We start from the raw sequence: 13,713 nt of genomic DNA on the forward strand, positions 1-13,713 counted from the left end.
CTTTCCTAAAGGGCATTAGTCAACCAGATGGGTTTTTCTGACAATCGACAATGATTTCATGCCTATCAGTGGATTCTTAATTCCAGATTTTTTTAATTGAATTCAAGTTCCACCATCTGCCATGGTCGGATTCAAACCCAGGTTCCTAGAACATTAACTGAGTTTCTGATTTAATAGCCTAGCAATAATCATCTCCCCGATCACTTATGCCTCAGATCTTTACATTTAATTGCAATCACATTATGTATTTCCTTCAGACTCAGAGCAGTCATATGCACGTTCTCTTGTCAACATATCTCCACATCACAATAGATTTTAATCCAAGACCGGCAGAAACTAAAGCCATTAAATTCAAGAGTTAAGAACACTTCTTACCATAATATCAGAAAATAAAGACTTCCTTCTGAAACAGGTCAAGTAAAGTGATATATGGTTTGTTTAAACATAAGGTGTCATCCTAAATTCAATCCATTGAACTCAGTACTGTTAACTATTCTTTCAAAGCAGGAAACTCCTTGAATTCAGGCTTAGCGGCACCACTGAGGTCATAAATTCATTAAGTATAGTTTCTCACAAGCAATTGCCTTCCTGTGCCCCAAGAACCTTGATTGTAGAAATTCAAACAAACCTATTTTAATAGTGGCTAACTTAAACATTCACAAACATTAGTCAAATCTTGACTCAATCTGTAGAAATATAATACTATTATGAAAATCTTACAGGTGACATGTTCAATTGAGGCATTCTATGTTACCCAAAAAGGAAGAATATACAGGATTATAGGGAGAAGGCTAGGGAATAGCATTGGATGATAGAGAACCCATGCAAATGTGATGTACCAAATTACGTGACTCTGTACAGAACCGAAAGCAGTTCAAAACAAGTGTAAAATTACATCCAGAGTTTTTGATGCAGGAGGAAACAAAATAATTTTCCCATGTTTTATTGTTAATTTTAAACTGCTAACTATATTTTTCCTCACTGAGACCTGCATTGTTGCATGGGATTATGTTACCTAGGATATATGTCATAAAAATAGGGCAATTGGTCCACTCTGAGAGTCCATTCTGGTGTGTTTCCTCTTCTTGTCTCTCCCATCTTTCCTTGTCTAAATCTATCACTGAAACCATCTATTCTCTTCTCCCTCAAGTGCTTGCTAGCTTCCCCTTAAATGCATTTATACTATTCACTTCAACTGCTCCCACTTTCTGGGTAAAGAAATTTCTTCTGAATTCCCTATTGAATTTCTTAGTTACTATCTTTTGTTGATATCCTCTAGTTGGGTACTTTCCCATCAAGAGAAAATATTTTCTTTATATCCACTCAATCAAAACTTTTCATCATTTTAAAGACGTCTATTAGGTTACCCCCTCAGTCTTTTTTCTGAGAGAAACGAGACCCAGCCTGTAAATCCTTATGTGTACACCCACACATTTCTCATTTAATCCATGTAAATCTTCTCCGCACCCTCTTCATTGCTTCTTTTTTATAGTATGATGAGCAGAAATGCTGCAGTACTCTAAGTGTGTTTGTCATAATTTCCCCACGTTTCAATTCTGTTCCCCCTAGAAATAGAGCCTCGTGCTTGGTTTGCTTTTTTATGCCTTGCTAACCTATGTCACAACTTTCGGTCATTGATAAGGTAAGGATGGCAGATTTCATTCCCTCAAAGACATTAATGAACTAGATGGGTTATTCTATCAATGGACGATAGTTTCATGATCACCAATAGTGAAACTAGATTTCAATTCCAGATTTTAAAAAAATGATCATATTGAAATTCCACCAGCTGCCACGGTAGGATTTGTACCCATGCCCTCAAAGTTTAAGGGTTATTATTCTCGTGACGTTATCATGACACCACTGTCACCCCCAGCTTCCTACAGTTCTCCTAAATATTAAGTATTCTGCCCCTCCAAGTTGGTGCCATCTGCAAATTTAGAAGTTGAATTTTTGATTCCAAATTGTTAATGTACCTTGTGAAAAGCACTGGTCCCAATACTGATCCCTGTGGAATACCATTTCCAATCTTCTGCCACTCTGAATAATTACCCTTTACTTCCACTTTCTGCTTTCTGTCTTGAAGCCAGAAAACAATCCATTCTACCACTTGTTTGGAATTTCACATTCTCTAGCTTTATTAATTAGTATATTACAGAGAACCTTATCGAAGGCCTTTTGAAAATCTTGATAAAGCACATCTACAGCATTAACACCATCTCTGCTCTCTGTTATCTCTTCAAAATATTCAATAAAGTTGGTCAGGCAAGACTTTGCTATTCAAAATCCATAATGACTAATCATTATTATGTTCATCATTTCTAAGTGCTCTCCTACAGTAAGAATTCAATTATTTTTCCTACTTGTCACTGTCTGTGTGGAGTCTACATGTTCTCCCAGTACAGCCAGAAACCCAGAAGTGTTTCTTCTCGGTGGTCTGGTTTCCTCCCATGGTCCAAAAGATGTGCTGGTTAGGTTCATTGGCCATGCTAAACTTGCCCTCAGTGTATCCAAACAGGTGCCCGATGTGGCTTTTCACAGTAAATTCATTGCAATGTTAATGTAAGCCTACTTGTGACACTAATAAATAAACTTCAACTTAAAAATGTCATCCTCTTTGAGTTTGTTTAGTTTATGATACATCCTGTTTTAAATTTTAAATGCATTTATCACATTGTTCATCTTATTGGTCAATGTCATGTCTACCTGTTCTAGCTCCCTGGTAAATACCAAAATGAAGTAATTATTTCATAATTCTCTCTATATTGCTCCCTGTGGCATTATCCAGTCTGTCCCAAATGATCCTACTCCCATCACAGCTTTCTTTTTTTACCCACGTGCCTACAAAATATTTTATATGGTATCGTGGCTCAGTGGTTAGCATTGCTGCCTCACAGTGCCAGAGACCCGGGTTCAATTCTCCAGCTTGGGTCACTGTCTGTAAGGAGTTTGCACCTTATGTCTGTGTGGGTATACTCGGGTGCTCTGGTTTCTTCCTTGGTTAGGTGCATTGACCTGAAGTGTGGTGACTAGGTGAATTTCACAGTCATTTTATTGTAGTGTTAATGTAAGCCTACTTATGACTAATAAATAAACTTTATTTATTGTTTTATGTTCCTTGATAATCTAATTTTGTGGTTCCTCTTTTTCCGGTTTTTTTTACTTCTCTCTGATTGGCTTGTATTCTCTCCTATCATGCTCCTCTCCTGTTCAGTATGTACTAAATGTATGCTTTTTCCTCATCTTTAGTTGCTCCCTTAAGTCTTAATTCATCCATGGATTCTCTCTAATGTATTTGTCATTTTATTTTGTTGTCACTTTCGAATATATATTATATAGTCAGGATGAGTTAATTTAAGCATTGAAAAGATTTTTTAAAAACCCATTCTCGTATTCTTAAATATGCTGTGCTGTACTTAATCTGCTTGAATGATAGTGTGGTGTATGGGAAGATCAATTTTCAAATTTATTGAAAGATTGTATGGTGTACTTAGTTTGGTTCTGATTATTTAACTGATTTATGCTTGTTAAAAAAGTTTATTAATGTCACAAGTAGGCGTACATCAACACTGCAATAAAGTTACTGTGAAAATCTCCCACTCGGGCGTCTGTTGGGGTACACTGAGGGAGAATTTAGCATGACCAATGCACCTAACCAAAACGTCTTTCGGACGTTTGCATTTATTACTGATCGACAGTACGCTGACAGCACATTGACAGTCCAGCATAATGGGCATATGATCGGACCGAGGGCGTAACTTCGGGTGTAACTTTTAGTTATCTAGAGAGAGTTGACCCTGGGGTCACTGCTGCAGTTCAGCAGCGTGACTTGGCAACTCGCCACTGTGCATGTGTCAGTTCACCAGGCTCCAGCGCTCTGGCAGCGACTGGAAGGAGTCAGCAGCGCTCTGGCAGTGGCTCGCTGGGTGTCAGGCGGTGGAGCGTAGGACCCCGCGGACTCTGTGCGTGCCGGCCGGCCGGGCTGCCGGCTTGAGGCTCCGGTGAAGCAGCTCGGAGGCGGCGGTCGCTGTGCCCCTCACATGCCCGCCGGGCTTTCCCTGCCGGCCTTGCAATGGCGTTCATGGAGAAGAAGAGCCCGGGCAAAGTGCTGCTGGACGACACGGTGCAGCTTTCGTGTGTGATCGAAGCCAGCCAAAACCTACAGTCGCACACGGTGAGTGTGGAGAGGCGCCCCGGCCCTGGGGACAGGAGGAGGAGGAGGAGGCGGCGGCGGCGGCTAGGCCGCGGCCCCTGCCCCGCTCTGGGAGTCCGGCCTGATGCCGGTTGGGGAGGCGCGGTGGCGCAGGGCCGGGCAGGCTGGTCTCAGTCAGTCAGGGAACAGACCGAGGCAGAGCCTGCCTTTAGTCAACTGGAGAATTGTGAAATCCTCTCAGCCTCCCTGATCACTAACTGCTGATAACCGTGTTACACAACCCCTGCATTGTTAAAGTTTATATATTAGTGTCACAAGTAGGCTTGTATTAACACTGCAGTGAAATTACTGTGAAAATCCCTGAGTCGCTACACTCCGGTGCCTGTTCGGGTACACTGAGGGAGAATTTAGCATGGCCAGTGCACCTGACCAGCATGTCTTTGGGACTGGAGCACCTGGAGGAAACCCACACAGATGTGGGGAGAACGTGCAAACTCAACACAGACAGTGACCCAAGCTGGGAGTTGAACCTGGGTCTCTGGTGCTGTGAGGCAGCCGTGCTAACCACCCTGCTGCTGCCAAAGGCTGACAACATCCCACCGTTCCCCACCCCCTCCACAAACTGGTACCATTTAACTCACTTCCTTCATTCTATATCCATGCCAAAAGAAATGTGTTTATTCATACATTTGTACTTTTGTCATCTGTTTCTTGTTGGCTAAAACGGATGTAAAAAGCTGTTGAGTGGTCATAGTTAACTTAGTTTGTATAAAGAGTGTATAATTTCAGTGTATTGCACACACTAAAAACACCACTGCTGAAGTATAGAGGTGCTTGGGGGTTTTACATCTCGACTCCTCCAGGTTTCTGCCACACTCTAATCAAAGTTAAATGACATATGTTGTGACTGTGTTGTACCATTGCTCTTCATTCCTTTTAACAGCCTGGCAATCTTTGATACTATTAATCACAACCATACTCCTAAAACGCTTCTCCTTCGTTGTCCAGCTCGTCGGGGCGCTGACCTCTTTTGGCTCCAATCGTCTTTGCTTTCCCTGCCCTGAAATCATTACCTTTGGAGCCCAGAAACATCTTTCCTCGGCCCCTTTCTTCTTATCTACGTTTCCCCGACAACGCTTCCAACGACATGGGATCAGGTTTCATGTGTGTGCTGGGAACAGTAGGAGTGGTTTGTGTGTTTTGGAGACTTAGCCAAAATCAATGCGGGGTGCTAAGAGTACTGAAATACCTTAAAAATTCACTGAAAGGTTGATGTACAGAATTAAACGTCACTGCTGTGTTGCATTATTTTGCAGTGAATATTCAGTTTCTTATGCCTTTCTTAAACCACAAAAATGGAGCATTAAGCACTGCATCACATGATTCATGGTATCATTGCTCAATGCATTTCCGATCTGTTCTGTTTCAACGTGCAATTCTGATGCAGAAATGAAAGTTAAACAGGCATTGATCAATTAGACTGAATGAAAAACATCAAATAAACGTCATGATGGCTTTTTTCTATTTGTGTGGAGAATTATTCTGAAACTTAAACTTTACTAACCTGAATGCTAAACTGGCTTTTCAAAAAATTATTTCTATTTATCAGTAAATCTATGTTCTGTACACTTGTTTAAGAAAACGAAACCATGATACACCTTCAGGTATTTGATTTCTCCTTCCTCCCATTTCGCACCCCCCCCCCCCCCTCCCCCCACCACACATTTTCTGAACGTTGATTCACCCATGCTCCAATGTACCACACTGCTGGGATGGCCAAATGATCTGCTTTAAGATGTTTCTGTCAGTGTTGCTGTTGTAATGATCTCTAGGAAGTTTGTAAGAATGACCAGGATGACTTGATAACTGTGTAGACTGTGACCGGTCCCCAACGCTGAGACTGTTACCTCACTGAAGTAAATTGCAAACATGAACCTGCATCTACACTTAAGTGTGTTGGATGCTGATATGAAGTTGGTTAAGTGGCAGGAAAAAGTAATGATGAATATTTTTACATATTGGAAGATGGTGTATAGTGGGGTACCCATGGGTTGGTATTAGGGCCAGTACTTGATCTGTATAAAGTGACCTAGGCTTAGGTGTGCAAGTTCAAAATTTGCAGATGACAAAACTGGGAAGTATTGTGAACTTAAGGGGATAACAATAGGCATAATGACATGAGGATGTCATTCAGCCTATCAAGTTCGTACTGCTCTTTGCAGAGCTTTCCAGGCAGTATCATTTTTTTTCTGATCTATCTGCATAGCCCTGCAATTTATTTTCCTCGTGTCATAGATTTATAGAGGACATAAGCTAATGAATTGGGCAGACATGTGGCAGATGAGATTTAATGCAGGAAAATGTGAAGTGCTACATTTTGGTAAGAATAACAAGGATAAGCAATATAAAACAAAGAATACAATTCTAAGGGAGCTGCAGGAGCATTGTGAATTTTGGGCATACATACAGAAATTTTTGAAGGTGGTAGGCAGGTTGAGGAAGTGATTGAGGCATTTGGAATCTTGGGCTTTACAAACAGAAATGTGGAGAACAAAAGCAAGGAAGAAGTTATGGCAAACCTTAATAAGTCACCGGTTCAGCCTCAGCTGGAATAGTGTCTAATTCTGGGAAGGATATGAAAGCATTAGAGAGGATACAGAAAACATATACAAGAATGAAATCTCTCATCCCCTGAACCAGTTATGTGGCAAAGCAGGGACTGTTCTCCTTATAGAAGAGAAGCTTGAGAAGAGATTAAAGAGAGCTCAAAATCATGAGGATTCTGACAGAATGCCTAAGCAGACGCTGTTCCAACTGATGAAAGTTTAGGATGTGGAGAAGCCAACATTGGACTGGGGTAAACACAGTAAGAAGTCTCACAACCAGGTTAAAGTCCAACAGGTTTATTTGGTAGCACGAGCCACTAGCTTTTGGAGCACTCACTGCTTCGTCGTCAGATGTGTGGCTGCTTACCTGACGAAGGAGCAGCGAGCGTTCCGAAAGAAATTTCAGGAACCAGAGGATATCACTAAAGTGATTGACAAAAGAACCAGAGGAAATAATGAGGAAGAGATGTTTTTCATTGCAAGTGGTTATGATCTAGAATGAACTTCTTGAGAATATGATGGAGGCAAATTCAATTTAGTTTTAAAAAAAAAGGAATTGGATAATTATCTGAAAGAAAAGGATTTATAGGGCAACAGGCAAAAGGCGGGCAGAGTATTAGGATGAGTTGAGTTGCTCTTATAGGAGGCCATTGTATGTGCTGACCCTATATTGTAACCATACTGTGACTCTATGAAATACAGTCCATCTAAGGAGGGATGAGGTTTGATGTCAAAAAATTGAATTGTGGGATATGAGAATGTTTTGCAGGTTTCTAGTTGACCTGTTTGCCCATGTTATGAACAGGCTTTCGATGGCCATTAAGTCCCAGAATGGGCCTTGAACCCCGAGCTTCTGGCTCATAGGAAGGGACTCTACCACTACGCTACAAATCCCCCGTATGTTGCTGTTGTAAGACTTTTAAGGCATTATTTTACAGAAATTGTACTTGAATGGTAAGGGCAAAGAATTACAGCAAATTGAATTATTTTTTGGGCCAGACTTTAAATTTTTCTATTACCATATTTGTTGGCTGGACTACTGGAATTTAAAAAGTTGTGAATCATTCTTGATTTCAAGACTCTCGTGGCCACATCCATTGAGAAACTTCCTGACTCCTTTTAATTATGCTGCTGCAGAACATGCTACATTGCCACCGAATGTTTCTAACCTTTCTCTAAATTAATCAAGGTATTCGTCGTATGCATTATTTTGGTTTTGATATTATGCTGCAGATAAAAGTTTAAAAATGAACTTCCTCCTTTTAAAAGTTATTTATAACTCAGACAAGAGGAAGAATTCCAGCATGGTTACAACATAGAAAGAGGCCATTTTCTTCAACAGACACAGTCATTTTCAGTTTCCTATCTATCTTTGGGTACAAGGTAGAACTAGAGGTTTCTGACTATGAAGTACACCCGTTGTTCTCTGAAGTGAAATTGATCGGATACCCGGCCTTTAAGTTTATTTAGTAATCTCTTATGTTCCTTTACCCCCACCTGCCAAGTTGCAATTTTGAACCATCTGGGAGTTTTCTGAAATACTGGTCTCTGAAAACAAAGGTTATTGATGTATTGGTATCATTACAAAAATATCCTTTGTGGAAATGAAATTTGAAATTTTTAATAAGAATCAATTCAGTTCTTTTATGTGCAGCATGCCACTGCCACAGGAATCCCCAGGAACTCAGGACAAGGTTCTGAAGTTCCTGTTTGAAAGTAGTGTTCAAAACCTGAAGCGAGCTGAGGAGTATTTCACTCCCAAGTTTCAAGTGAAAACTTGTGTTCTTGTAATGCCTTGCGATCTTTTTTTAACTGTGTTCTGTCTCCCAGCGGTATATTTTTCACTACATGTGTTCATTTGTCTTTTTTGCTTGTGTTCAAATTTTGTGTTAGGTCATAAATTCTGAATTCGCTCCCTTAACCACTCTGTCTTTCTACCTCTCCTCCTTGAAGGCAACTTTTCTAAAACCTACTTCTCAACCGAATCCTGTCCTATTGTTTCCTTATGTGGTTTGATATCATATTTTGTTGAATGTGCACCCTGTGATGCACATTGGGAGGCTTTGCTGTGTTAAAGGTGCTTAAAGTATTTGTTCAATGTAGAATAATTTTACCTCCGAGTCATCAGGGCAGTTGTTCCATGTGATTTTGTTGCTGGGCATCATCATCTGTCAAGCTGCCAGTTGAATTTTGTTTCCTGTTTACCCAGTTTCTATATTCAGTGTGTGTTTTTTTTTCCTTTTCTCTTAGATTGTTTACTCTCATTCAATTGCTTGTGTTTATGCTAAAATCAAGAAGAATATTGAGAGAAAATGCTACATATAAGAGTAAAAAGCCTTCTTTTGAAATGTTTCCAGGATAAGTTTTTTGGGGGTTACCATGTAAAATGATCTGAGTGAGAGAGAACATCACATGCCCTGTTTTATCTTCAGTGAATCTCACTTATCAAACTTAACAAAGGCTTCTAGCCAGTTATCAAGGCAAACTTAACAAAACTGCCTCACTAAACCAAAATATTTGAATGTTCAGAAATTGCACAAATATGTTAAAGGTAAATGAAAGTGATTGTAGTTTAAATCTTGTACATTGTAAATATTGGTTCCTCTAGAGTTCAGAAGAACGAAGGGGTTCTCATTAATGACCTATAAAATTTTAACAGCGCTAGTAAGGGTAGATGCAAGAAGGATATTCCCAATGGTGGGGTTGTCTAGAACCAGGGGGTTACAGTCTAAGGATACAGGATAGGCTGTTTTGGACCGAGATGAGGGGAAATTTCTTCACTCAGAGAGTGATCAGCCTGTGGAATTCACTACCACATATGCCAAGGGGAATAAAGCATAATGGGGTGAAGGTGGGATCAGATTATTGAGTTGGATGATCAGCCATGGTCATAATGAATGGCGGAGCAGGCTCAAAGGGACGAATGGCCTCCCTCCTCCACTACTTTTTATGTTTTTATGTCCCTGGAACCATTCTTGTAAATCATTTCTGCACCTTCTCTACTGCATTCACTTCCCTCTTTAAGCACAGAGCCCAGAATTGGATCCAGTACTCCAGCTGAATCCAAACCAAAGCTATATAAAGTTTCAAAATTAATTCCTTGTGTTTGTATCCTGTACCAGATCCTTTATGCTTTTTCAACCACATCCTGAACCTGCCCTGACACTTCCAATGAGTTTTGCACATATACCCCCACATCTCTCTGTTCCTGCATCCACTTTTGAATTGTACCCTTTATCTTGTATTTCCTATCTTCGCTATTCCTACTAGAATGGATCGCTTAACGCTTTTCCGATTAATTTTTCGACTGCCACATGTCTGTACTTTCCACCAACCCTCTTGAAGTCTATCACTATCCTCCTCACTGTTCGTAATACTTCCAATTTTATGTTATCTGCAAATTTTAAGATTGTATGCTGCTTACCCAAGTCTTATATATATTTTCTTGGTCATATATATAAAAATGACTGAGAATAAATATATAAAAGATATCAAGAATATAATCTCTTTGATACACCTTTTTGGCTCTGATTTTCTTTCTCACTTCCCTTCTGAACTTTCTATATTCAACATTTGTGTTATCAACCTGACTTCTGTTTTTTTTTCTGCTTCATTTCACTCTTAACTCCCTTGTGAACATCAGGCGAGGACAAGAGATATTGGCAAAGAGACAAAAGAAAATTGTGGTATACAGATGAACCACAGTAAAGTTGAATATTCTTACCTACTATGTGGGGAGGAGGGACGAATTTGCTCTGATGGAGTGTCCTGTGAAAAGAGTACTGTTATTATGATTGTGGTATATTCATTCAGATTGCTTTCATATGGTGTGTGGAACGGAAATGTAGGAGACAGTAGGAGTCTAATTTTAAAATGTTACAATTTTCAATGTGTTTTGTAATCACAGCCGTTTTTGCTAGTCATATACTTCATTGTGGGCTTAATTATTATTTTGGGAGTTATAAAGGTAGAGCGTGGAAAGACGTCTGAGGTCAGCGGATTGACAGGGATAGTCTAAAAGTTCCCTCTATCTTTACAAGTATCTCCCTCATGCACAAAATAACCTAACTTTCCTATTGGATATGTTCATATTAACATCAGTGCCTCCACTGTATTGTTCAAACTTTTTGTTATTTACTTTATCATCCTTGAACCAGTGGAGGTCTTTTTAGAGTTATACAACATTATTCTTTTATTTAAGGTAAATTGATTATTGAAGCATTGTATTTGAACACTTCTTTTCGACTATATTTTCTTAAGGAGTATTGATCCATTAAGTTCAATTTACTCACTTGGTTTTCTGTGAATGCATTGTAGTCCATTCTGTCTCAGTCTTTTACAAAATAATCTTAATTTGTTAACTCTGACCTTGTTGGCTTACAGCACAACATTGTTCTATGCTTAATTGTTCACTGTGCAGTTGGGAGATTGAGTTCTTTAGTAAGTTAAGAAATCAGTTACATTTGCATTGGGACCTGATGCAGGCCAGAGTGATGGAATAAGAATCTCACATTAGGCTTGCAAGGATAATCTCCACCTGCTTCTTAATAGATGCATGCCCACGGTATGGATTTCTTTATACTGTGAAGCTATAGTAGCTGATATGGAAAAACCATAGTGATGCAACAGAAAGGATCATTTATAAAGCTTCTTGTTAAATCAGTGTTGAGATACAACTATATTTTAAATCTGCTGTTGGTACCCCTATATTGAGGATGCTCAATGCTGACAAATAACACATTATTCAATCTTTCTAAAATGGAATGGCCCTGATTTTGCAGTGAGCAGTGAAAGACTGTTGGTTGCCTTTTATTATATTTACAGCTTCACACAGATCTTTGTGGGTTTTTGAGTGACAACTAATGGTTGCTGCAGGTAATCCAGAATTTATTTCAACAAGACATGCAGTAGCAGCGTTTTGTTCACCCAGTCAGATTGAAGAAGTTTTGGTCTAAACGAGGAGGTATAGATTAGAACACTTAATTTAGAGAGAAAACAGACAGGTAAAGAAAACCAGGATTGAGCAAGACAGAAAAGAGATAAAAAGTGAAAACCCACTTTTAAATGTCCTGTAATAATTCTGAAGGAACAAGACCACATTTGTAAAATGATATTTTCAGGGCCAGAAAGAAGAACATAAGAAGTAGGAGCAGGAGTAGGCCATCTAGCCCTTCGAGCCTGCCCCGCCATTCAGTAAGATCATGGCTGATCTGAAGTGGCTCAGTTCCACTTTCCCGCTTTCTCCCCATAACCCTTAATTCCCTTGCCTACCAAAAACCTATCTACCCGTGACTTAAATATATTTAGCAAGGTAGCCTTTACCACTTCAACGGGCAGAGATTCACCACCCTTTGAGTGAAGAAGTTCCTCCTCAACTCCTTTCTAAACTGCCCCCCCACCCCCCCTTATCTTGAGGCTGTGCCCTCTAGTCCTGCTGTCCTTTCTGAAGAAGGCAGTAATTAAGACACATCATGCTGATAAAAATGAACTTTCCCTGAATGTATTAGCCTTAACTTTTTTTGGCATGCTGAGTGGGTAAGTACCACAACCTTGCAACCTTCATGGATTTTAACCCTGAATCTGTTGATAAGATACTGGTGTGATGCAGCTTGAGCAGGGCAAACTGTGCAGCAGCTTCTTAATTTCTTTGTTTGACGGGGTAGGTGCAGATGTTAGAAGCTGATTTGCTTCATAATGTTGGTGATGCAGTCAGCTTTGCTCTCATTACTTCAGCAAAAAACCAGGCCAGTGTCTTGCAGGCAAAATTCAGACCCCATTCTTTCCCTCCTTTGCTGAAGAGGCTGATATTTGCAGAGGTATGGTCCCATGGATGCTTTGGCGTTTAACCTAAATGACCATACTCCCAAGTGAAATTGGATACTGATTGTTGGTAGGTCATTTAATCACAAAGGATAACACAGCCTAGCCTAACCGTGTTTGTGTTTTAATGTCATCAGTTTTGTTTCAGCTATGGCTTGAGCCAAAAGATTGTGGGTTCAAGAAACATTCCAAAGACTTGGGCATAAAAAATTAGGCTGACTCTCCACTATAGTACAGAGGGAATGGTGTGCAATCTTCTGGATCAGCTAGAAGACCTCGTCTGGTAGCTGGAGAAGACTGCATGGTACTATCTTGAAGAAGAGCAATGACCTGACCAACATTTATCTCTCAATAAACACCACAAACACAAATTATCTAAGCACCATCATGTTCCTCTTGCTGTGCCCAATTTTGGCTTTCCCATTTTCTGTGTTACAACAGTGATTGCTTTACCAAGTACTTAATTGGCTGTTAAACACTTTGGGATGCCCTGAGCTTGTGAAAGATGCACTATAAATACAGAAATTCTTTTGTTTTGATAGTGATGAGGAGCTAAAACTCTGGCTTATTTTTATTGTCTCCTTTTCCCTAGATCCAAAAGCCAATTGTAACTTCCAACTGTCAACAAACTAACTCAAAAGATTGGAATTTAAACTTGTAACCTACTTGTAACCTCTTGTTATTATTGCTTAATTACTACATCACAGCATACCTTTAATTACTACATCACAGAGTACCTTTAATTAATAGGCTGATTTTTAAAAATAATCTATAATTCTGAACTGAAATTGTTTCAGGCCATTGTGCCGTATTGGTTAAAACTATGAGGTATTCTGTTCTGACTTTGCTCTTATTTATGTGTCTCATTTATTTCTATAGGAATATATTATTCGTGTACAACGTGGAGTTTCAGCAGAAAACAGTTGGCAGGTATACTATTTCAGTGTAATTTTATTAACTTATCATGTTATTTCATGTGCAGGACTTAAAAGGCTACAAATCATCTGTTATCATTTTGTGAAATTAAATTAATTAATTAAATAATGACATAGCTTGCTCTAATAACACTTCCGCCATTTTAATCCTTGCCTTTCTACCTGCTGCTCTTAACAATCCCTTAAAGAAAGGAAATGG

The 13,713-nt window shown here is 39.5% G+C and overlaps 1 protein-coding gene across 4 annotated transcripts in view; it reads left to right on the top strand.

Annotated features, from left to right (window-relative positions):
* Positions 1 to 3,889: 3,889 nt before the first annotated feature.
* pxk (PX domain containing serine/threonine kinase) overlaps positions 3,890 to 13,713 on the top strand; it is a 70,546-nt gene continuing 60,722 nt past the window's right edge. The window contains exons 1-2 of one of the 4 annotated variants that reach the window (XR_013885836.1): positions 3,890 to 4,174; positions 13,459 to 13,509. Coding sequence is in view for 2 of the 4 variants with exons in the window: in XM_080182923.1 (XP_080039049.1) it covers positions 4,073 to 4,174; positions 13,459 to 13,509 (153 nt within the window). In the remaining 2 variants the exon portion in view is untranslated. The remainder of the gene's footprint in view (positions 4,175 to 13,458; positions 13,510 to 13,713) is intronic. The other 3 variants (XM_080182923.1, XM_080182921.1, XM_080182924.1) reach the window with 3 other exon arrangements.

The sequence above is a fragment of the Carcharhinus amblyrhynchos genome, chromosome 3 (assembly GCF_965287045.1).
Source record: "Carcharhinus amblyrhynchos chromosome 3, sCarAmb.v2.hapA, whole genome shotgun sequence".
Taxonomy (NCBI): Eukaryota; Metazoa; Chordata; class Chondrichthyes; order Carcharhiniformes; family Carcharhinidae; genus Carcharhinus; species Carcharhinus amblyrhynchos.